Source organism: Lissotriton helveticus, chromosome 1_1, assembly GCF_964261635.1.
Source record: "Lissotriton helveticus chromosome 1_1, aLisHel1.1, whole genome shotgun sequence".
Taxonomy (NCBI): Eukaryota; Metazoa; Chordata; class Amphibia; order Caudata; family Salamandridae; genus Lissotriton; species Lissotriton helveticus.
The window spans coordinates 1878416418-1878442860 of record NC_136057.1 but is presented as its reverse complement, the minus strand read 5'-3'; the positions used below and the strand labels follow the sequence as shown (position 1 = coordinate 1878442860).

Sequence of the window (26443 nt, the reverse complement as noted above, 5' to 3'; positions counted from 1 at the left end):
TAGGCCTCTCTCAAGTGACACGGCTTTACAAGCATTTACAATGCAACGGTCTCGCCTTTGCCAAAGTTAGAGCTATTGGCATTGTAAATGACAACATTTTTATTTATGTGTTGGTTTTAAAAACAGATAAATAAATGGCATTGTCATTTACAATGTCAATAGCCATACAACTTGTAATTACATTACACACACAGAGGGTCACACGCACACATACAATCTTACTACCACACACAATTTCTCTCTCACACACAGTCTCTTTCTCTCCCACACAATCTGTCTGTCTCTATCGTGCACACACACTTACAATCTCACACAAACGCTCACACATAATCTCTCGACCACACACACAATAATTATCACTTTCTCACATACACACTCTCACACATAATCTTTCTGACGCAAACACTTGCAATTATTTCCACACACACAAATGATCTCTCACGCACACATAATCTGTCTATCTTTTACACACACAATCCCTCTCACAATCTGCCCCCCTATCTCATACACACACACACGCAGTACGGAGGTGACAATCAGATGCACCCCTGAGAAGCCTGCCTCAGGAGACAGGCGTCCGTGGAGACACAACCAGGATGAGACAAGCACACACTCTCTCAGGAGGCGTCACGGGTGGAGCGAGCCTATCGGCACCAGCTGCGCGTCACCAGAGAGGCCTTAATTCAGGGTTATTCACACATTCACGGAAAGGTGAAATGAGGAGCGGGGGTGCAGACTGCAGGCACGAGCAGAACTGTGCACAAACGCGTCTGCACGTATATGATTACACACTGAACATACGTGTATGTGTGTGTGTAAATAATATCCAATGTATAGCTATATTAAACTGCCTCACTACAACCACATATAAATGTTATTATATACATATCTATATGAGCATAGATTATGCAGCCCCATATCACGGAAATAAACGCCCCCTTCATTGCCGCAATATCCTGGGGGGTCTGTCAAATGTTACTTCACAGCACTAAAGAAGAAAGAGCAACGCGAAGGCCTTTTAAGGCCTATGTGAAAGTCAGCCAGCATTTATACGAAGATCAGCTTTAATTAGATAAGCCATTACCCCAACATTACATGGCGATTATTCCCATTCTTGGACACCTATTACTCAGTTCACAGAGTTGCAAAGACTGGTCCACAACAATACCTCAATAAACCATTTCATGGACGCATCAGGACAATCGTTGAATTGACACGTAGGTACATGATTTATAACACCTTCCTCTTTCCATGCACAGTCACGCATACTTCGACATGCACAAACTAGAACTGTGTTTTTCACTAAAACACATTCCCGACCAAATTAACAGATAACACCAATACATGAATAAACAGTAGCCTAAATACCAACTCAAACCTAAACACGGACATCTATGCTCTCAAGCATGTATATGTGCATGATTCATACGCCCTCCATACATTGATACCCTTTGCGTATATATCTGTGTTCCAACTATATCTGAAAACCCCACACTACACATGGATTGTCACAATCATATTCTAAGCGTGAAAAGCTATGCACTGCCGATCAGTGATGCATAATCTGTGCAAAACTCACGCATTTATACAAACTGCATGCATGCATGCATTTATACAAACTGTCAGCACCGGTACCTATGCGCATCCATGTAGGCATTCACTTTGCATGCATACCTACGCAGATTAATTCATAAATATAAACACACAATCACAGAGACGTACAAGGAATGCATACAAAACATATATGATATACGTGTTTCTTCGCAAAAGCTCTGTATGGATACTTATTTGCGCCTAGGCAAGCTGTACACGAAGAGCAGAGGTCAAAGTGGGCGGGATCTGAGGGGCACGACTTGCTCAAAATTTAGTTTGGAAAAAAGGTTTTCCAACTTCACGTTAAAACGCATACATTCAGAATTTGAAATACATCAGCTGAAGTGGGGTAGCCTGTGCTGTGAAGCTGAGGAAGGGACAGACTGCTGACCAAGAAACAAACCTTTGGGCAAGGGTGCCTGCTACCTGAAAGAAAGGTAAACGTGTGCATTTTGGTTAATCTGCATACGCAAAGGCTGGTTGGAAGCCAGTGATGGCTTTCAGTTACTGAAGCTTTATGAGGATGACAAAGCCGTATTCTTTTTGATGGGTATTGTAAGGTGACCAGCTGATCTGTGGAGTGCATGCATCTTAAGGACAGTTATAAAAAATATTTGCATAAAGTACAGCCTGCACATTCCCCTGATCTATCTTTTCTAAATACTTTATTACCTTAAACTTAAATATTTTAGCAGACTTTGTGTCAGTTTAAGTTGCTATGTGTCATTCAAGTTAAAAACAATGACGTAAATATTGACAGTGCTTTCTGTCACAGACTTAGACTTCATAACACTAAAAGCACACAGGCCCTGATTCCCCACTGCACCAACTGTGGATATGCGTTTTGTGCTTGCCTGGGGCTCACCTCGAGCTGCTGCAGGCTTCGCCGGTGAACTACCACTGCTGGTTCCGGTGGCATCCAGCAAAGATCCTTGGTGCTGCTTCTTGTGCTTGGGTAGTGGCGGAAGCTTGAGGGGGCAGAAGGTGAAGTGTCCAGGACTGAGGGAGGAGATGGGCTGTGGGCTTTCCAGCTCTCTACTACCTGGGCCCCCCATCTTCCGGGCTTGGTCACTCGTGCTCTCGCTGCTCTTCTGGCGGTGGTGACGATGGTGATGATGGTGGTGATGGCGAGAGGGCTCTTGATTCAGCCTCACCCGCTTGCCCCGTTGGCTGGCTGGATCATCATCCTCGCGGCGCTTCTTTTTCCTCCCCCTATTCTTCCCTTTGTCTCTCCCCTCTTCCCGGACGCGCAGAACCTCGACCTGCGCAGCCATTTCCAACATTATTTTTAAATGGCACCTCGATTTTCGAGTGAGCATGCGCCGAAAACAAGTGCAAGCTGGGTCTTGTGATTTGCTAATGGCATTACCGCATTGACAACTGTAGTTCCATTGCAAAAACAAGTCAGGTCCCGGGCCGGCAGCCAATCACAGCGCGGCCCGGGGAATGACGTCACGGGGGTGTCCCGGGCCGGCAGCCAATCACAGCGCGGCCCACGGAATGACGTCACGGGGGTGTCCCGGGCCGGCAGCCAATCACAGCACGGCCCGGGACACACGGCATCAAGGGGCGGGACTTAAAAAAAGAGTCAGAAACGCCGACGATTCGCGTTCTGACTGGGAGAAAGTGATTGACACTGATGTCTTCCAATGGCTAGCCTCCATTTATGGAGCTAGCCAATGGAAGACAGAGGCGGGACCAAAGCCCCATATGTAGGACATAAGATTTGCTACGGCCAGGGCGAAACCTAAAAAGGACCTGTTCACTAGTACTGATCACTACACGTTATGCTGTTACTACCGCATTTGTGCTGCTTAAATCCTGGTGAAGGCAGTAGCCTTCTACCAATATGAGTGTATCGCTTTGGGTGCCCCTCCCGGTCCAACAAGACGGCAATCCGTAAGACAGACCTACGTCATGGCAAACATGTATGATCCTTGTTTGGCTATGATTACAGAAATCTGCATTAGGTATCCAGGCATCAGTACAGTAGGGCACTCAGGGTCGGGGTGCACATTCATTCCCATGCTGCAACATTGAAGATCAAAGTGCTGTTCTGAAGATTTTTTTTTACCGTTTCGTTGGCTAAAATATAATAACTCTTTTGTAATTTCTCTGCCTGTCTCCTTTTTTTGTGTGTGCACTTCTCTAGACAGTTACCTGTTATTCTGCTGAGTAAGATTACTGGAACAGGGAGGGTACAGGAGATGGACAAAGATATAAAGAGCCCACAATAGCAAAGGTTGTGAAGTAGAGAAAGATGTAAGCAGTGATAAAGGTGATTTAGAAATATATGAGTTACGCAGAAAAATAAACGGATAGCTAAGGTCGTCAGACTAAAAGATAAGGAGCTGTAGAAAGAGAAAGAAGTAGGTATATACAGTAAAGTAAAGAGATATTTACGATTTTGAAGTGCAGTAGATAGAGATAGAAGAAAATGTTGGAGGGTGAGTGCAAATGCTTGTATTGTCCGGTGCTTTTTTTTTTAAACAATGCCCCCCTACGGGGTCGGTCGCACCACCGTAGGCACACGTGTCCGCTCCCTTTGCTCACTAAAACCTAGGGGGGAGTGCGCGCACCCAACATCAGAGGCACGGCCACATGCACTACCCCCACTGCCCCGTGGAACATTCTGCAAAGCACCCTAGACAACAGGTGGATTACCCCTAATCCAATGGAGAACGAAGTGTCCACCAACGCCTGCCTGCCAATGCCTAACTAGCTCCCTTGCCACCTCCAAAAACACCCCTCCAGGCAAGTGTCCCTCCCAGGTCCATGCGCGAGGACCCTCTCCAACCTGGGCCCCTCCTGCAGTTGTATTAGAAAACAGGACTACAAGTCCCACAACCTAAAGAAAAACAACCGAACCAGAGCAGTACATCAGGTGGAAGCTATGCTCCCGTGCTTGGAGCTAGAGATGGACACTGGCGCAGGGCTGAAGTCCTCCAAGACCCTCTCACAACAGGTCTGCATAGCGCAACTTGTTTGTCCCTTTTCTGTGGTTGTGCGGCTTCATTGTGAATACGCGTGGCCGCTATAGTTAAAGCTTACCTCGCTGTAATTTATATACATACATTACTAAAAGCATGCGGCACGCTGTGATGTTGTGGAACATCATTAAAAACCAGCTGAAGAAGCGCATGTCGTGCTTCCAGAAGGAGAAAGTAATTAAAGCAACTAGTGCTTCCAGAATATATTACCCGTACTGTGTAACAACGAAGTAAAAGGTCCAGTCCTTATGGGCGGTAACAAACGGCGACAAGGCAGTTCCTAGGAGGGACTAACATGCCTACTTACGAATCAGAAGCCAGCATTTATGACGGGCAATGCATAAGCCAATGACAAATATGGGTAGAGAGTGTGAGACGATTCAAGAACATACCCTAATACAGCAGGCTTGGAAATGTAGGCATCCATAGCACAGTTTGGAACTGATTTTGATCATTTCTGGCTGACAGCTGCCAATCCTAACTGATGACCTTTTGGTCTGCTAGCCTGCCAGTAACTTGCTGTGTGCCCAGGGCTCCTCGCCGTCATCCATAATTCTTTATTTGGTATGTCTAACTTGTCAGGTCTATAACGACGGAACATACTTTCTTTTCGACCTGTGCAGTGCGCCGGGACACTGCGAAGAGCCGTGCTCAATACAAGTCACTTCCATCAACATCTAACTTGTGTCAGGCATCCTCGCTTATTTGGGTACCATACTCTTTCCTATGCTGATTAGATTCCGATATGATATGACTTGATAAGCAAGCGCCATACTCTATGAAGATTGTACATGATTGTCTAAGGGTAGCTCTGCTGTGAAGGGGCATTATTTTCAAAAGCTTAATTCCGACAAAAGAGATCTTTTACTTTGGGGAGTGACATACTGTGTTTTATTTTTTTTAATTTTTTTATTTTAATGGATAAGCAACCAAGCCCCATGCCAAAGTGAAATCCTGAGGGCTTCTTTTTGATGACAACATGGCATTCAACCATCATGGGGCCTCAAGGGTGGGCACTTGTTTTGGTCTGTTAAAACCCCTTAGAAAATATCTACCATTCCTTCCCAAGGAACCCTATGCACCTATGGTATCATCATGCATAATGCTCCAACTGGGCAACCGGAGTGCGTAACACTAACTCAAATTGCCAGGCTCCAACGTATCCAAAATTAGGCTTTTAACAAATTACGAAATTTGACCGAGTATCAGCTGCAGATTGCACTGGTTCTTTCTTCATTGATTAAAGAATCGAGTTAGATCCACTGTGCCTGGCACATAAAAGCTACTACAAGGAAGGCTTCTGGGATGGAGTATTCCAGTTCAAGCACTACTGTCTCCAGAGACCACCTAAGAACATCAGGACAAGCCTTACTACACACGCCAGGAATATACAAAGTCCTTACTGGGGGTTGATCCTTCGACTAACAAACATCCACATTGTAGACAGCCTCCCTATTTCTTCAAGACAAATCCCAAACTACCTGTCCTCCAGGAAAATGATCAAATCCTTAATTTTTAAGTAATAGGGGCTGCTCACCTTCCCTGCATTGCAGTCATCACTTGCTTACTTTATTCTCCTCTGTTTTAGTTTAGCAGCAAGATGCCACTTAAGTGGTGTAAAAAGCACTCAGTAAGTAACTCAGTCAAATCAAATGTGATGGTCCATCTTTGGAAATAACACACCCCTTGTGCTTAGGGACATTCCTAGATATTTTCCGTCCTGGGTTGCACTGACTGATATGGTGGATCTAGCAGAAAGGTCACCAGTGGAAATGTGGTTAGACGGGTCTCGCTAAGCGGAGTCTGCCGCTTATTCTTTACCAGTGGCAGAGACGGCAGTGGCTCGACTGTCTGGAAATTCTTCTTGCCCCGTATTCTAAATGAGGGGAGGAAAACAAAAGGATGGCAGACAGGACATCCACCAAAATAAGGTGATATCCTGTTACGGTTTCCTTTACATGATGCCCTTGGTGTGGTACGCAGACAGCAGGCTAGTATTAAGGTTCGATTTAGAGGAACTCAACCTAAGTTACAGCAAGCTCCTGTTGTGTCACAAAACTATGTGAAAATGTTGCATGCTTTTTTTCTTGTTCTTAATTTCAAAGTATTTTTATAAATTTTTTATAAACGGATACATTGGCATTTCTGTTACGAGGTTAATCAGACGTAGATTGTAATTACACGTACTTTGAAATATGTTTAGCTAATCCCCTCTACATTGACTTGCTGGAAAATTGGGCAAAGGATGATAGAAAGAAAGAAGCAGGAAAGAAAGGTTTTTTTTCTTGTTCTTAATTTGCATAAATTATTGACCCATGCTCTGTGCCAGATTATGCACAGGAGAAAGAACAAGTATTGAAAATGCAATAGGTCTCGCCCTCGTTTAAGTTAAAGCAATTCTGTTTGTAATTAGGTGGTTTTTTAGCTTTGCTTTTATTAGTGTTTTTCAAACTTTCATGTACATAATATGCATATGCACATGCACACCAGCCCATGACTAAGTGTGAGGAAGAGCACGAAACGCGCCGGGAGATCTATGGTGTAAGGCCTTTGCCTTGCCTGTAGAAGCTGCTGCTTTACCCTGAATAAACGCCAGAATACTTACCTCCTGTGGTGTGGTTCTTTACATTGAGGACAACTCTTGTTGGATGTTTTTGCAGCTCGTCCTGCTGCGTTTAGAGCCCCGCTTTGTAAGCGGTCTGTGCTGGCGCCAACTGACGCCTGCACCCAATGGAGTCTGTGATGAGGACTCGGGCTGTGTTTTTTCTCGATCGGCGGTGGGGGGGCTCGTGCTCCGTGCAAGGACAGACACCCGCACCCAATGGAGTCTGTGACGAGGACTCAGGCTGTGTTTGTTCTTGATGGACGGGGGTGGGGGCTCGTGCTCCATGCAAAGACAGACACCTGCACCCAATGGAGTCTGTGACGAGGACTCGGGCTGTGTTTGTTCTTGATGGGCAGGGGCTCGTGCTCCGTGCAATGACAGACACCTGCACCCAATGGAGTCTGTGACGAGGACTCAGGCTGTGTTTGTTCTTGATGGGTGGGGAGGCTCGTGCTCCGTGCAAAGACAGACACCTGCACCCAATGGAGTCTGTGACGAGGACTCAGGCTGTGTTTGTTCTTGATGGGCGAGGGCTCGCGCTCCGTGCAAAGACAGACACCTGCACCCAATGGAGTCTGTGATGAGGACTAGGGCTGTGTTTGTTCTTGATGGGCGGGGGGGCTCGTGCTCCGTGCGAAGACAGACACCTGCACCCAATGGAGTCTGTGATGAGAACTCGGGCTGTGTTTGTTCTTGACGGCCGGGCGGGAGGGGGGGCCTCATGCTCTGTGCAAAGACAGACACACCTGCACCCAACGGAGTCTGTGATGAGGACTCAGACTGTGTTTGTTCTTGATGGGGGTGGGGGGCTTGTGCTCCGGGCAAAGACAGACACACCTGCACCCAACGGAGTCTTTGACGAGGACTCTGGCTGTGTTTGTTCTTGATGGGTGTTGGGGGGGCTTGTGCTCTGTGCAAAGAGAGACACCTGCACACAATGGAGTCTGTGATGAGGACTTGGGCTGTGTTTTGTTCTTGATGGGCGGGGGGGCTCGTGCTCCGTGCAAAGACAGACACCTGCACCCAATGGAGTCTGTGACGAGGACTCGGGCTGTGTTTGTTCTTGATGGGTGGGAGGCTCGTGCTCCGTTCAAAGACAGACACCTGCACCCAATGGAATCTGTGACGAGGACACGGGCTGTGTATGTTCTTGATGGGCGGGGGCTCAGTAAGGACTGGCTAAAAGCACCACGTGACTGTTCGAAATACGTGAAGCTCTTCCTGGGAGACCATATACAGCCAAGGACTGCAAATGCTGACAGCACTGCCATGGTGACCATTAAAAAAAATGTGAGCAGCCCTTCGGTAGCTTCCAAACTTGATGCCCGGTGCTTAGGGGACAAATAAACAATACCAACTGAACACATCTTACAACACTCAATTTTCCAATGCAGCAGGTGCTTCCTAGGGAGTGAGTTGGTGGTTTACTTTCACAGTGCATGCCGCGCAAACATTTAGCACATATTACCCCAGAGTGTATTTCCATAGCTAAGTACTCAACAAGTGCTCGCCAGGCTGCCGCGGCACCCGCGCTTTGCTTATGACATTTTAAAAGTGAAGCGCGGGTGCCGCGATTCTACTAAAATGAAAGAAATAGATGTTTTTTCTATTTCTTTACTTTTGGTATAATCGCGGCACCTGTGCTTTACTTTTAAAATGTTATAAGTAAAGCGGGGGTGCCGCGATTATACCAAAAGTAAAGAAATAGAAAAAGCATCCATTTTTTTCATTTTGGTATAATCGTGGCACCCGCGCTTTACAAGCGCTGACCACGCCGTACACATTTCTCTATTTCTGGCGTCCCACTTGGACGGGCTCGGCCGGACTTCCTGCTGGCGTAAAAGGTTTATTATCTTCTCAATATCACTAAATCTCGCCAGCGAGACTGCGCATGTGCACAGTCTTACGCTAGGCTTCCATCTAAAAAAGAAACATGGGATCTATGGTGGCTGTGTAAATCACAGAACTTGGGGTACCCACACTGCTAGACAGATGCAATAGGGTGCACGACCATCAAGGGATTGCAGCCAGGGCTCTTTGCCCAGGGTGCTGCACTTTTTAGGTCACACTCTCCTGTTACAAAATATATTTATATAATCAAAAAACAGGCATGTTCCTTCACAGTGAACCTACCAGTTCCACAGTAGTAGGCACCACCAAATACTGTGTTTGGGTTTTACTTTTAAGTGCTAAAATATTAGGTGTTCCCTGGGTTGTGATTGATTTTTCAAATAGACACAGATGTATTCTATGTATTCACAGACTGCTATCACTCACACATTCATTATTAATTTCCCCAAGTGTGTATTGTGTATTGCATCCCATTCAGTAGTAGAACCACAAGGCATTAATGATTTAATGTAAAACAATTAATTAAGATTCATAAGTCTTTTATTCTAAAAAAGAGAAATCCAAATATAAAAAGAATCAATTCTTAATACAGTGCCTAGTGCGAATAAATTTTTATCCTTAAAGCACACAAATAAAATTAATTAAACATATATCCACAAAGTCAATCAAAAGTTTTGTTTAAAAACACTGGTTAAGGGTGTCAAATTAATTAAAAAACATATATCCACAAAATCAATCAAACGTTTTTTTTTTTTTTTTTTAAAACACTGGTTAAGGGTGTCAAACTGGGTTTTACTTTTACCCAGTGAACATTTGTTTCCTAATTAGGAGGTGCTCTTTGGATTACAAACTAGAGAGGGACCCACAAAAGATTTTGCTCCAGGCCCCACATTAGCATCTAACAGGTCAGCAGCAGACTACTAGGCAGGTAGCCTTTCTGGCTCCAGCAGGGTTGGTGAGAGGGAATGACTTGTCCTGAGGTTGATACCTCCGAAAAGTAAAAGATAGCAACCAGGTACCTGCCTGGGGAAGCGTACTCACTTCAGACTCATAATGGCTGGACTGGGTAGTAGGATGTAATACAATTAGATGCACCCTACATGCTTCCAATGGGTTGTAGTGATTCATCTTGCTTCATCTTTAAAATGTGTCTCTTGTGGTATTCAAGGGTTGAGCCACTAGCCACGTCTACTTTAGAAACTACTGAAATTAAACTAGTAGTTTAACCTACTATGTAGAATTAGCATTGCAAATATAGTTTGGCAATCTCCTCTGATCTCTCAATGACTATCACTGACAGACAAAATGTTTCTTCAGAATATCTTCAATCCTTTCATTTCCTCTTAGTTCCCAAAGTGTGGCTGTAGTAGAATATTTTGGAGCCTTCACAATTTGCCCTCTGCTGATTCTGGGGTTAAATTCAAATGCTCTCCTAGGGGCATGTGTTTGAGGTGTCTATGGTACCCCTTGCTCCTATGGATGGTCTATAACCTGAGAGCAGGAGCAAAGTCCAGGGGACAGACATCCTTTTTAGAGAAAGCACCTTAATCCTAGTTGGTTGAGGAGCATCCCGATGTTACACTTGATTGGGCTGGGCCGGGCCTGGCTCTACCCGTGTGTTTGTGGTACCAAGCTTTGGCTGCGGACCTTAGGTCCGGGAGGACAGCAATAGCAGCCAACCTATATACCCCTTCATAATTAGTTGTTGCTTCTGCCAAGGTAAGGTTTTGAGTTCAAAACCTTTAGTTGAGCTAAAAATACTTAAAAGTGGTACTTCAACAGGAACAGTGATACTTCTAAATAATATACACATCAGCAAGGTCCTCCTATAAATATTTAACCTGCTTCGTAGCATCGAGGTGCCATATTTGGAGTAGTGCATTTACATGAAAAAACTTTGCCTTGGAGATTGCTCCCTGCCTGAAGTTTCTATCAGCATGACACCTTGCATGGCACCAGCCTCTCCTGCCATCTTACCTCTGTCGGGGATATCTTTGCAACCTTCTGGCTTGGCAGCGGCTGATGGAGCTGCTCCTCGCTGGATCACCTCCACATCATCTAAAAAATCACATAATCTATAAAAGGGCAGCCATCTTAGTGCTGCATTACGGCACATCTCCTCACTCTAGTCATGGGGACCACTGGGGAGTTCCCCAAAGTTCAGCGCCTTGGCCTCGTCACGGCGCTCAGAGGGTTGGGCGAGGTACTTATACCTGCCCCGCCCAATGGCCTTCCTCTTAGTTCCTCCCGGTCATGCTGTGTGGGTGTGTTGTGTCAGGTCTGCAGTTGCTTCAGCATAGTGGTGGTCATTTTGTCCCCTTGACCGCCCCCTCTTCTGGGATGCCGTGCTCCTATGTGGGACACCCTCGTAAACCCCAACCCACACCCCTCTGTATGCATTTCAGCCGGCTGCTCCGCCAGGGTCTGCTTGGATTGGCTACTAATGGGCAGCGCCGTTGCAGGGGGCTGAGGAAGGGGCACCAGGGAATGATCATCCTTGATCTTCTGGCACCCCGTTGCAGAGCGGGGGTGCGGCCTTCTCTGGTAGTGAGTTGTTCTTGCCTTTCCCCTCAGATGGAGGGTGGCGCACCTGGCAGCTGCTAAGAGCTGTAAGTGGCATTTTATAATAGGGTGGGGCCTGCCTGTATAGCAGAGAGAGCTGCAGGCTTGGCACGGTAGGGTGCCTGAACCGGGCTGCTGCTCAGGTCCTGGCCCACCCAGGTGTGTGCCCACGCATTGTACCCATGTAAAAGGGCGGCCACCTTAGTGCCGCATTACGGTACATCACCACGCTGTAGTTGTGGGGACCCCGGGGAGTCTCCCAAAGTCCGTTGCCGAGGTCTTGTCACTTCCAGCGCTCAGAGGGTCGGGCGTGGTACTTATACCTGCCCCTGTCCACTGGCATTCCTCTTTGTTTCTCCTGGTCACGCCGTCTCCCTTCCTACCTCATACCCATGCGTGTTGGCTGGAGGGGTGCGGCCAGGTAAAGAACTTGTTAATTTTGTGTTGCAGGCAGAGTTACAGGGCGATCGGAAGGCTGATTGGTACAGAGGGGTACCCTCTTCAGGAGCACAATAGGGGTGCCCTATGCCAAACCCCAGGAGACTTTATGGCAGGGCCCTGGATGAAAATTTCGCCGCCCGCTAGTTGTTCGGGCAGTTGTAAGCCTGAGCAACCGGCGGCTTGCCTTGCAATGCTTTGCCCCTAAAAAAGGCGTGAGAAAAGTCAGGACTGATGGTCCACGGTATTTAAGGGGGATAATCCCCACTTAAATGGTAGCACCGATTGGGTTGGCTACAGTGCAGCTTTGCCCATCAGGCAGGCAGGGCAGCTTAGGTCAGTCACCGTTGCCTACCCTTGGATCGGCCGTAAGTTAATCCACCATGTTGGCATACTTCTTGCAGGAAAAAAACCAGCAGCAAACTTTTTTCCAACAAACCTGTTTGTGTGATTATTTATTGCATTGCATGCTATGTTCATCATGCGTGGGGAGGGTTGCCTATATTGGCACTAAACCTGGCTTGGTAGGCTCAGACCGGAAGAGGAGTGACTACTCTCCCTTTTTTGTCCTACTCTTCTCCCCTTCTACCACCAGTCTGGAGGTTTTCAGTGATTGTGTTTCAACCTCTCTCCTTTCTCTGTTGTTGCAGAATATACACTTCCCAGAGTGATGCGTTTGGATTGAATGCCCGGGATGGGCTAGGTCGTTCTACTACCCGAAGGGCCTATCGAGCGGCACTGTGCAGAGAGCTGAAAAAGCCATTGGTGATTGGGGCTGTGTCCCCCCGTGAGCTGCAGCCTGATGAGGTAATGTGCTCTGACAGCATCTCCATTACAAGTGTACAGAGGGAGGGATCTGGGGTAAACGTAGGTCAGAATTGTAATTGAATTTATATAGTGCTTACTACCCCTGATGGGGCGTCAAGGCGATTTTCTCGGCGAGTAGCAGGCTACTCCGGAACTCAAAGAGGATTAGTGGTGAAGTAGTATAGGGAGATATGAAATTAATTTGATCGGTGGACGTGCAAGTTTGTTATTCGGATTGAAAAAGGCTAAGGGAGGGACAGAAGAGGGAAGGGTTTGCATTTATATAGTGCTTGGTACCCCTGATGAGATATCGAAGCCCCCTTTGTAGGGTGGCACGCTACGGAGGACCCCAAATAGGATTGACAGGAAGAACATTCAAACATATGAGCTTCAGAATGAATCTTTTTACTCGAGATTACGTACAGCAGATTAGAAAACACCAAAAAACAGGGTTCTGAAATCATAACATTTAATGCTGCAGCATTAGAATGAGGGAATTATAGCGGAGAACCCGCTAGTTCCAGCTGAGAATCTCAGAAAAGTACACTCCACTAATGTTAACATTCAAACATTTAGTCCTGTCTTTTTTATTTTTTAAATAAGTATACTGAACACAAACTTCTAATCCAAGCAAACAACTGGGGGATGTCCATCAGTTGCAAATAGAAAAATACATAAACACAATAATAGGAAAATGACAACAGGAGAATAATGAAGAAAAGCAACAACCTAAATAATGTAAATGTAAAACAGCCATATCAGAGAAAATACAGCATGTCCAAATTGACTAGTCCCAAAAATGTTCTTAGAAGTAGAACCCAGCAAGGTTAGTAATAGGAGGGAAAAGAAAAGTTCTTCTGGCTTAAAAGCTGGGCCTTGCTGAAGGGTGCACACATAACACAGTTGGCCACTGGGCAAGGGTGGTGGTCGATAAGCTCCTTCTAGGGGTGGGACGATGGGTGGGGTAGTGGGTACTTGAGACCAATCCACCAAAATATTGTCCGTGACTCTTTTCCTAAAGCCACGGACATGAGATGGACTCCCACTCCCATGAAGATGATATAATAGCTCCTGTAATACAGGATTTGAGCGAGTCCTCTCAGAGCCTACAGCAGCACATGTGGTGACAGGAAGCTTCCTCCAGCACTTACATGATTGTCATTGTGATTTAGCATTTGGATAGCGCCCGCCTGCCTTTAAAACAGCGTCATAGCGCCTCTGTGTGGTCCAGGGTTTTGCTCCCCAAACGTTTCCTTTAGCAGGCTGAAGTCTGCTTCTGTTTTGTGGAGATCTGCAGTCAGTAGGGTGAGTATGGATCTGTAGTGATTTGTGAGTTTTAGTGGGTGAGAATGGAAAGCTGTACAAAATAACTTGGAAAGGATGCAGAATCAATCAATCAGGGATTTGTAGAGCGCAGTACTCACCCGTTAGGGTCTCAAGGCCCAATGAATGTATATACAGAGAGATCTCCCTTTATAACGTGCACTAAGAAAGGACCAATAGGCACATCAAGTCAAGTCAGAGGTATTTGTAACGCGCACATATCACATCCAAAGAGTCTCATGGCGCTTGCAGACGGCTCTGATGAGAGGAGGATAGCTTAGATTGCAAACAGCCATGTCTTCAGCTTTTTACGAAAGCAGATGTGTTCTGAGGTAGTGCGTAGGTTCAGGGGCATTTTATTCCAGAAGGAGGGGGCAAGAAAGGAAAAGGCACGACCTCCATTTCTGGAGGTTTGTATTCTCAGAGGGGTGAGCTGTGGCACAGTGCTAGATCTGAGTTGCCTTATGGGTGCATACCATGTGAGCTTATGGGTCCAATATTTTGGGCCATTACCGCACATAGTAAGATTCCATCAGAATGTACAGTAACTTGGGTCATAAAGGTACAATGGGAATTCTCCTCAGAACATATAAGAAGATGGGTCCTATAGGTAAGATGGGAAGCCCTGTTGTGAAGGAAGCCTCCTGCATTACCCGACCTGCTTGATATTCTGCTACAAATTCTACAAGGCTAGAGTGAATCCACTGGAGGTTAAGAGATGCTGCACTCCAGAGCTGAGCTCTTTTAAAACTAGGCCCTCTGAGACGATAATTCCCACTGTAGGGTGGTAACTACTGTCCCCGCCTATGAAGAGAATGTAGAGATGGCAGCCGATTATACTTGTGGTACAGGCCTTTTTACCTAAAGCGACTGTTTACTGGACATGCGTAGTATGGCTCACCAGTTCCCCATAAAAGGAGTTCTCTAGCTCCCTTTGGTATGGTGTATGTGTAGAATGTAAGTTTCAATGTGCGGCTAGAGACCATTGTAGGGCAATCATGTCTATTTGGGACACAGTGTGTCAGCTGCATGAGGTAGTAGTTTCCAGGTAGACTTGCCTCACCCATGCTGGCTGTGACATTATGCTTCTTATGTTGTTTGGTACCTTCTCCTTGATGCTGTAGCAGTCTGGCAGGCAGGGGTGTAGCTTTGAGGGGAGTGTTTGGAGTGTTACACCCTCCTAATAAATGTATTTTTTAATAAATAGTTGGGTACCGGAGCTTTCAGTTGGGTATGGTAAGTTGTCTAGCAGATTTCACCTGGGATTTTGAAATACGCAGACAAAAACACACACAAACCCTCACGCCTCTTTTGAAGGTTTTAAAACATGGTTATTTTACAAAATACTCTTGTTTTTAGTATCTCCTCACAAGCAGTACTCATTTCCCTTCTCACTTTAGGCCAGGTACCAAGACCTGTTATAGTAGGCAGATTTGTAGAATGCACTGTCACCCGGGAGGGTATCCTGGTGTGAAGCAGATGTGAGTCTAGCCACACCCAAGGCCTAGTCGGGCTAATGGAAGAGCCAGGTCTTCACCTTCTTGCAGAACTCAAGGAGGAAGGCGGAGGCTCTTATATGTAGTGGCAGATCGTGCCACCTTTTAGGAGCGATGTAAAAAAAGGCTTGACAACCATATCTAGTTTTCCATTTGCATGGGACGTGTGCAAGTAAGAGTCTGGGCGAGCCGAGGTGTCAAGAGGTTTGTGAAAGCAGATGCGATTATTGAGATATGCTGGTTCAGTGTTATGTACTGCGTTGAAAGTGTGGGTGAGGAGTTTGAATTGTGCTCGTTTGTGAATGGGAAGCCACAGGATCTTCTACAGGTGTAGTGTTTTCTGAGTGTGGCATGGGAGTGGCTGAGGATGATTCTGGCCGCAGAGTTCTGAATGGTCTGCAGCCTTCTGGTGAGGTTTTGTTGATGGCAGCATAGATGATTTTCCCATAGTCCAGCTTGCTTGTAACCAGGGCATGTGTGACGGTTTTCCAGGTGCTGATTGGCAGCATTTTAAAAATCTTCTTCAGCCTCTTTAGAGTATGGAAGCATGAGGCGAAGACGGCATTGACTTGGGCGGTCAAATCAAATATAACTTTATTCGATTGTTAAAAAGCAATCATAAAAGTATACATGTAAAAACGTTTCATAGAAATACATTTCAGTTCATGTTACAATCTGTGTCATACGAAAAAATTCATTAATAACAAAGTTTCCAGTTTATAACATCCTTAATCTTATTAAAGTGCATTATATAATCATACTTTTTCTAATACGCATCACTTTTTTCAAAAACAATATAATTGTTGCAACACATAGATGATTATCCAGGTATTGGATGCTTAACATAGCCAGACGGCATTGCCGATGGCCCATCTCTCTCAGTAACGGCAGTAAACCACTTTGCTTGATCAAGCTATAAAATTTACAAAATAGGAGAACGTGCATAGTGCTTTGGGGGGAAACATCATCACAGGTACAAGGCGGTAAATCTTGCATCCAGTTATTTACTGTTGGAAAACTAACCAGTCTATGAAAAATTCCAAATCTAAAACTGGATAATAGGAATCTGTCATAGTTATCAGGGACATATATCAAATAGGGTTGATTATTAAAAGTGATTAATAACATTTGGTGTTGCAGGACAGTAGGTTTTAAAACCTCAGATGTAATTCTTAAGGAATCCAAAAAAAAAACAGACCCTCCTTCAGGTCCTTACGTGAGATGGCTGAGATAGTAAGGGGATTTAGAAAATAATCCAGCTTTCCAATATCCGTTAAAAATTTACATACATAGCTCAGCCATGGTATCCTCATAGCTCCTTCTAATTTCAGAATATCTGTCAAAATGTCTCTATTCAGCTTGGTTTCTTCTTCGGTCGACAGCCTGTGCCATAATAGCACAGGCTCAAGCTTGATGAGATCAGATATAAAGGGAAGACCCAATTCTGCGTGGCAGTTGTAATTGGGAGTGCTCTTAGGAACTGCAAGGATAAACTTTAAAAAGGAGTTCTCAACTACCTGGATGGGCATAGGGTCTGCAAAACCCCATACCCCACTACCGTAGGTTGCAGCAGATACACTTTTGACTTTGTAGATCTTAATTAACTCCACAGGTGGTCTGGTACCTAATTTCTTCGAGAAAGTCTTGAGGGCAGCCGTCGAGCGAACCATTGCGAGTTTTTTCGCTGCCACTGCCTGTCCCCATGACTCACTCTGGGTAAACCGTATGCCTAGGTAAGAGAATTGCTTGGTGGATTCAAGCTTCTGTCCTGCTATAAAAATGGCCCTCTAGATTTTAGAGTACCTCCCGCAGCGCATGGTGAAAGTTTTCGACGTATTTACTCTTAGGCCCAACTCATTCATGAAGAGGGCAAAACTATCCACCACGCGCTGAAGTCCCACTTGAGTACGAGACATTAGCACAGCATCGTCAGCGTACAAAAGCGCCGGGATTGGACGACCAGCTACATATGGGGAATCTAAACTATTATTGCACAGGGCTTCCTCTAAACCATTTATGTACAAGTTAAAAAGGAATGGGGCCAGGACGCAGCCCTGCCTGACACCACTCCTGATTGGGATTTTGTCCGTGCGTTCCCCCTTTAGGCCATAACGGACGCGGGCTGAAGCATCACTATAAAAATGATTAAGAAAATAAATAATATTTTCTTCAACCCCAAGTTGTCCCAATAATATCCATAATTTGGAATGAACCACACAGTCAAATGCGGCCGAGAGGTCAACAAAGGCCAGGAACAAGTTACCTTTCTTGGCCCTTGTGTACTTCCCGACCAGCATTAGAAGATTTAGTCCCTGTTCCACTGTTCCTAGGCCAGAATGAAAACCATATTGTAGATCAGATAATATAGAATTGTCTTCGGCCCAAACCAAGAGTTGGTGCAAAATGATCCGGCCCACTATTTTAGTAAAAGAATCTATAAGGGAGATGGGTCTATAACAACCCGGGTCATGTCTATCCCCCTTTTTGTAGATGGGCACTATTATGGACTCCACCCAGGTAGGCAAAAATTCTGAAATACAACTGGCATTAAGCACCTGGACCAGAAGGGGGCCCCACAGAGGAATAATGGCCTTAAAAATATCTATGGGGACACCGTCCGGGCCAGGGGCTTTCTCACCCTGACTTACATGCAAGGCTTTTTCAACCTCTACTAGGGTGAACAATACGTTTCTTGAGGTGGAGTAGGCAGTGGGGATAGAAGGAAAACTCACCAGTCCCTCACCCTCATATACTTTAGAAAAGTGCCTAATCCAGTCTGATTCAGGAATTGCTATCTCTAGTCTGGGACCAGCCTCTTCCCTAAGAAAGGGTGTTCTAATAATCTTCCAGAAACCCGAACTGTCGTTCCTATCGGAAGCTAGATGCAAGGCTTCCCAAGCTTCTACTTTCAACTTATCCTTTCTGTCTTTTATGGTGAGTTTATACTCTTTCCTAAGTCTACTGACTTCCTTAGCACACCTAGGTTTCTTATGCAATTCTTTTTTTAGAAGTGCATAAGCTCTAGTACAACTAGAGTCAAACCAACCTCCTTTTTGTTTAACATTTTTACACTGTCTCGTAAGGGAGGTCCTAATTTCATTAGAAATAGTTAGAAAGGATGCAAGGAGCATTTCGGGTGTAGAGTCTTCCCCCAAACAGATCGCTAGCTCAGATGTGCATTTACCAATTACTACATTAAGTATTTCAGTTTGATCCACCATGGCCCATCTTAACGAGTAATTGAATAGAAAAGGAGAGTACCCTGCCTCAAGATATAAAGGCCCTAGCTAGAGGGTCCAAGAGATATACATAGAGGGGTGGTTAACCTAGGGATTGACACTGAACATCACAATCACATGGTCAAATCAAATAGACTAAACAGTTCATATTGAAAAATATATTTTTTATTTTTTGTTTTCTGATAACACAGACATAAAAAGTTTCTTCTTAAAATATAGAAATATATTTTTTAGTATATCAGCAGTGCATATAGGTCATAAATAAAACAAACATACATATAGGGACAATAACAGAAGGGAAATTTGTCCTACCCAGTAACGGCCAATACTTAACACACACTAAATCATTCACATTCAATCCTTCCTTACTCTAACTAGTCTAGTACCATACATCATTCATTCTATCAGTCAATTTTCTACTCCTTGCGGGTATAGCACAACGATGGTTCATGTGCTGGTTATGTCAAGGTGTTAATCCGGATAGGTGGTTTTAGCTACGGGTCCTGATGTAGTGAGGACAATAACCGTATTCCTGGAGACATACGCCGACGCGCGTTTCGGTGACAGGCCAGTTAGGCCGCACCTTCGTCAGGGCAAGGGGCAGTATACTGGGACGGGCACAGAGATAAACTTCTGCAAGATAAGGAGTAAAACATGCATTTTACTTTCATGTATGTATATATACTTTTCAAATTACTGTTCAGTGCTAGCAATAAACATTCATCATCATAGATGGGTTACTACATATTTCAGACATTTAAAGAGACTTCCAATATTTCAGCATGTTATTTTGTACATCTGATAAACACTGGAGCAATGCTCCTACACCTGACCGTTGATTGCCATGCAGTGTCAAACCTTCTAGAGACACTCCCTAGGATAGATTCCCCGAAAGGTGAAATCTAAAAGGCATCATGATAGCCTTGACTGTATGGACCAAAGAGCACATTCAATACCACACAGATTCTTTACTCACACGTAGGTCTATAAACTGTTTTTATCATACATATTAAGACAGTTCATAGTCTCTCTCAGCACTCCTCTCTTTTGAACACGCATGATTCTGTAGTGTAGATCAAGGACCGAGTCCAGAGTCAACAGGTAGTTCAGCTAGTCATTATTTGTTAGTATAGATCCCAGCTAGGACCAAGTAGTCTAGTATAACCATGCCCACAGTTGTTTAGTTATTTCTGGGATTTTCACTTTTATATTTTACCTGATTTTAGTTTTATTATTCAAGGATATCAGGCATCAGGCGACTTCTAGGAGGTATGGGGGCGCCGATGCTGCTGGTAAAATCCAAAGCCAGGCTTCAGGCCGTTCAGGTTCTGTCAGGGGGATAATTAGATTAACTCTTTTGTCAACATTTCGGGGTACTTCTAAACAGGTCAGATTCTTGTTGTTAGTCCATATCCTTTATAGTATCTGTGCTTATGGCCATAGGGCATCAAAGAGGTCTTTCAGGTATCCATCTCTACCGCTCTCTAGTTTACAGAGATCGTGTTTACCGGTTTAAAATATTTAAAGGGCTTGTTATTATCTAACAGACCTAATGCTGTAAGTTCTCGAGATACCTACCAGAATCGATCGGCACCTTGGCGTGGTGTTTTTACAAACCAACCTCCTTTTTGTTTAACATTTTTACACTGTCTCGTAAGGGAGGTCCTAATTTCATTAGAAATAGTTAGAAAGGATGCAAGGAGCATTTCGGGTGTAGAGTCTTCCCCCAAACAGATCGCTAGCTCAGATGTGCATTTACCAATTACTACATTAAGTATTTCAGTTTGATCCACCATGGCCCATCTTAACGAGTAGCCATTAATGCTACCAATGGACACATTTTCGTCCGCACTGTCCCTTTCTATATTACGTTTCAAAGTGGACTTCTTTGGGATCAAGATGGCTATACAGAGCGGAAAATGGTCACTTAAAGCAATATCTGAGACCTCAAAGGAATAAATTCTATTAGCATGCTTATTTGTTACAAGGGCATAATCCATAGTAGAAGCACAACCCCTCCCATTAAATGTTGGAGGAAGGGAAGATGGTGTCATACAGACTTCGTTTGCAAATCCCAAATCAAGTTTACCAAGTAGTTCATTAAATTGTTCACCCAGGAAAGAATGACTAAAATATGACTGGCACAAGCCGTCTTCCCGGGTCATTCCACACCTGTTATCCTCCATCATGTTACACAAAGTACAATTAATATCCTAGAAAAAGAGAATCATCAGGTCATGTCTAAAGATTTTTCCCTGTAAAAACAATGCTTTGGCCACTTTTTTAAGGACGTTAGATACGTCGCCCAGGGGATATTATTATATAGATTAAGCAGGGCAATTGTGGTATCAGAGTCCAGAACAAGTATCAAAAGTTGGAAATAGATATCTTTAACAGGCTCTGTTACCCCTATTACATTCAGCTTATTTGACAAATAGATGCTGAATCCACCCTTCGCTCTTCCGTGTATAACGTCAACAGCTGGAGTATGGAAGGTCTTGAAACCGTTAAGGTGGATCGGATCCCTATTCCATGTTTCTTGGAGGCAGATCAGATCCTGGGTCTGAATAAAGTCCTGCCAAAGTGGGTTGCCAATTTTAGACTTAATGCCGGTAATGTTCCAAGAGGAAACACTGCATAACGGCGGAACCAGAGGGGGAGATGCGGAGCAACAGGACTAGGATCTACAAATAGGGTCGCAGTCCTGTGCTCACTCCCTACCTCTAACCCAACATCTAGGACCTCCAGCCCCGCTGTATGGCCCTCAATCCTTATCATACTTTCCCCCAACCTTCCTTTACTTGGGCGGTCATGTTGAGCTTGTGGTCGATGATGATCCTGAGGTTCTTGGTGTGGGTGTTGGTCCTAGCTCCGTTGGTCACTAGGGTGTGTCCCACAGTGATGTGCCAAAAATCGTGCTTTCGGTCTTGTCAGTGTTCAGCTTTTGGGTGTTGGTCTCCATCAAGTGGGCGGTTTCAGTTATGCAGACATTGAACTTGATCCGGGTACTGGAAGTCTTACCCGTGAGGGTGAGAATGAATTGCGTGTCACCAGCGTAGTAGAGGATGTTGATGTCGTGAGAGCGGATGATGCTTGCTAGAGGGATAATGTATGCATTGAAGAGGGCCCGGCTCAGTGAGGATCACTGCGTAATTCTGCAGATGATGATACGGGCTTCCAGGGTATGTGGTGAAAGGCTGACTGACTTGGACCGTCTAGTTAAGAAGGAACAGATCCATCAGAGTGCATGTCCTTGGATTCTGATGTCATGCAGGCATTGAATGAAGATGGGGTGGGAGAATGTGTCAATTGCTACAAAGAGGTTCAGAAGAATGAGGGCCACCGTGTTTCCTCTGACCAGAGTCATACGGATGTCCTTTCATGTGTGGTGGTGATAAGTGCAGTTTCCTTGCTGTGTTTGGATCTGAAACCAGACTGAGTGGTGTTAGTGGTAGTTGAGATATTTGGTGAAGCGTCTGTTGATGACGACCTTGGCCGAGAATGTTAGCCAAGAGATCGATCTGAAGTTGGCGAGCTTTGAAGGGTCCACAGAGGGTTTCTTTCGGAAATTGAGGACAATTGCATGTATCCACATATCTGGGAAAGTCACAGAAGAAATGGAGGCATTCAAAAAGGGCGTAAACATGTCGCTGATGTTTTGCAGTCCTCTGTAGTAGGCGTGGTGGGCATATGGGTTCCATGGGTCGCCTGAGTGGATGGACTTTATGGTGGCAGCAGTTTCTTCAGGAGTCATGATGTGCCATGTGGTTAGGATTAGTTTAATGGATAAGATAGACAGGTGTTTGGCAAGGTCTGTCAGGTCCAGTTGCAGGTTGAAGTTGCCATAAAGGGTGGTGATTTTGCTTCTGAAGAATTGAGCAAAAATGTTGCAGAGGTCCTGCGAGGGGTTGATCAAGTTGGAAGCTGCCGTTGGTGAGGTGAAATCTTTCACAATGGTGAAGATTTCTTTGCTTCTGTTTGTACTGATATCAACGTGGTCTGTCATTTGATGGTACTGTCTTAGGGCAGATTTGAACATGCTCCTGTCTACATTTTCCGGGCTCATTCTCCATTTGCGCTCCAGTTGTTTGCAGCGGCGTTTCATCAGTCAGAGATCCTCCGGGTACCAGCTGGCCTGGAGTCTTCATCTTGTTGTATTGCTGTGTTTGAGAGGGGCCCAGGAGTCGATGCAGCAGGGGATCAAGTTGTTGAAATTCTTGATGTCTTTGGGGAGGCTGGTGATGTGTTCAGGTTGGTGAGTGTGGAGAGCGGTGTTACAGTCCTTGCCAGTGACGCTGTTCCAGTTTCGGCTGGCTGGTCTTGTGGTGGTGCATGGGTAGGACCGGGATGGAATGCTGCTCTTGATGAGGGCATTGTCTGTCCAGGGGACTGGTGTGGGCTTGTTGATGCATATGTTTTAAAAGGTGGTGAAAATAGGATCTGGGAGGTGTCAAGCTATGTGGGTAGATCCTGTTACTCTTTTGGTCAGGCTCAGGCTTCCTAGGTCCTCGATGAGTGCTTTTGAGTTGGGGGTCTGTGTGGTCTTCCAGGTAGAAGGTCAGGTCTTCAAGTACGATGTATTTGCTATCATTCAAGGTGAGTGGGTCAATGAAATACGTGATGGTGTCAGTGAGGTTGGTGCGCTGTCCAGGTGGTCTGTAGATGAGTGCCATTTAGGGTGAACTTGGCTGTAACATGGAACTGTCCATGTTGGACGGTGACTTGTCCATGGATGTGGTGCAGCTGCTGGTGGTCTTCTGGATGATGGCGATTCTGCCTCTGGGCTTGTGAAGTCTGTTTTGCCTGGCAAACGTATAGCTGGGGCAATGACTGTGGCAATGTCGGGTGCCAATGTAGGGTTCAGCCAAGTTTCCATGAGAAAAAGTTGGTCCAGTGCATTGTAGTGCATGTCCCAGATCTCTGTGCTATGCTTGGTGAGTGACTGAGTATTGAGTAGCATTCATGTGAGTGTGGAGTGTTGTTTGGATGGTTTCAGAACTTTGTGAGTGTTGTGTTGGATACTGTTGGTGTGGGTGCAGCGAGTGATGTGCATGAAAACATGCAGGAAGCACAGGAGAATGAGGTGTGGGCAGGCAGCAGCTTGTGGAGAAGCAGCCGGGGTGAGGATGCAGAGGGTTGCAGCATGGTAGCGGCAGGAGAGGGGAGGACCAGGGTTCCTGGCTCTTGGTGCGGTCCAGGCAGGGACAGGCACAGAGAGGCTTGTCTTTGGTGCACCAGAAGCGTGCCGGCTGGGCGTGCTAGCTGTGGCACCCATCAGGTAGGTTCTGGGAGAGGGATGGGAGAAGTAATTTCACTTCCTATGCAGATAGAAGATGACAAACCCAGTAATGTCACTTCATGACTACATATCAGACAAAACAACAACGGATTCAGTTTGGGTAGTGGGCCTTTGGGCTAATGGATTTTTTAGCCCATTTTCCTATAAATGTAGTTCCACGGACTCCCAACTAATTGAGTGGTTTGATACATTTTGTTCTCATGTCTGCCACCGCTGCCTCTTTGGCTGATACGGGTTCACTAATATTGAAATAAAGTTCCTTAAAGCAGACCTCCATCTTTGAGACCTTAACTAATATTGGAACCAACTGGTTTGAACCTGTTTGAGAGTTAGCCCCTAGAAGAACTTTAACAATTAAGCTCAGTTTTACGTAAAACTAGCAAATAGCAAGTAAAAACTGCATATCTGTTTTGCATGTGGTATATGTTTAACTTCTATAATCACTTACCTGTTAATAAAGTCCTATTCATTTCATGTTCATACCACTCCCAGGATATACAGTTTGAGTTTTAGTGAGTGTCATGTTTTATACATGTCTTAAGTCTTAACCACGCCTGTGAATAAGCTATGACTGTTCTCCTTTTCTAATCTTAGAGCAGTGGCTTCCTTTTGACTCCTGGGGATTCCATTAAAACACAACTGGAAGCCATGGACCCCAATTTGTACCGCAACAATACAACAAAAATACACAAACAAGTGCACACATAGGAACTCAATAGATCTACTTTCCTCTGCAGCTGTATGTTTAAATAAGGGAGCTACTAGCCACTGGTGTAAGACCTACATCACATCCACTAGTCAATAGGCATTCATGTTAAAATACAGCTCTTAGCAGAGATGGAGGGACAGAAGTAGTACCTACACTGACTTTGGCCACAGCCAGACATAGGGAAGCGATTGGATATGGTTGGTCTGGACAGCACTGGTGACCATGCAGGGTCATTCTTTAGTTTTAGAGCGCACGGCTACTCCGAGTGTCCTGGCGCTAAAGCTATTAGTGAGACCCAACACACAAAGGAAATTCCTAATAAACAGAAGAAAAGACTCAAGTTTGCAGCTTCCTTCTTCGAAAAACCTCGTCTGAGGGAAGCATCTGGAGGTCCAGAGGAAGCTGATTCCAAGAACAAAAATTGCTTTATCTCCCCTCCTCGTTCTCTAGATGCAAGGCACTACCACCAAGGCTGCTGACGTCGAAGCTCTGGCAGCACAGTAAGGGGGGAATATGTTGGTCAACATATCCTTGGCTGGCTTAATGGGCAGCCAGTGCAGTGATTTTAAAAAGACAAATAAATTGAAAGCTGTCAAAGAAGTCTCAGGATGAGCTGGGCAGAAGCCTTTTGCACAACCTGGAGATGGCCAAGCAGAGCCTCTGACACCGCCTAAGTAGTCATAGCGTAGTCCAGCCGAGATTTGACCAATGCGTGGCTCACCTGTTCTCCTACAGTCAATAGGTAGGAGATATCAACATACCTTCAGGGTGCGAAGCAACCCAAAACATGTGCCAACCACAGCTGACCTCTGCGGTGTCAAAGACTAACAAAGGCAATGATAGCATAAAATCCAGAAAACCAGGTGATGATTATACCAGAGTACCTGCTGCCTACTGGGAAGTGACACTCTGGCTTTGAAAGTACTTCAGTTCTGTTAAATATTGCCGGCATGCCCCCTTTCCAATACAAGAAGTGTATGTGCTTGACATCTGTTAAGCGCCTGGCTCATGTAAAACAGTGGATGGGAGAATGTGTATACTAAAAGGGTTTTTGGGCAGTCTATCTGTGTGAACAGGTGTAGATTACGAACTGCTTAGAACTCTGGCTCTCTGAGTGTGCAGATGAGTATAATTCTGTAGTGAATTATAAGCAAGTCAAAATTGTTTTTAGTCAGAAGCTGATAACTAGTTGGGGCATGCTTGAATGAGAACAGCGACTGTGCCCCATCTTGAACTAGCAATAAGCTTCTGAGTACAAATGTTTTTTAATGGTTAAATGGTTGTTTTTTTAACACATCTTTATTAGTTTTAATAATACATGCATCAGATACTTGTGGGTAGTAATACAGCAATTCAGATTCTAACTAGACAGACCCTACCAGGATTTCATAAATAGCAAAACAAATTTCAAAAAAGGCACTTTTGTAAAGATCCAGAAATTTTGAAGTCGAAGCCTACTGCACAGCACAGCTGTCTGGTTGGTAAAGACGTCTTGGGGACATTCTGAAAGGAATGTATTTCGCCCATTGCT

At 45.1% G+C, this 26443-nt stretch overlaps 1 protein-coding gene across 1 annotated transcript in view; it reads left to right on the top strand.

The window, feature by feature from the left end:
• Positions 1 to 26443, top strand: part of LOC144754364 (quinone oxidoreductase-like protein 2) — a 198787-nt gene that overhangs the window by 41370 nt on the left and 130974 nt on the right. The window contains exon 2 of the mRNA XM_078642059.1: positions 12690 to 12846. Within this exon, the coding sequence (XP_078498185.1) occupies positions 12690 to 12846 (157 nt within the window). The remainder of the gene's footprint in view (positions 1 to 12689; positions 12847 to 26443) is intronic.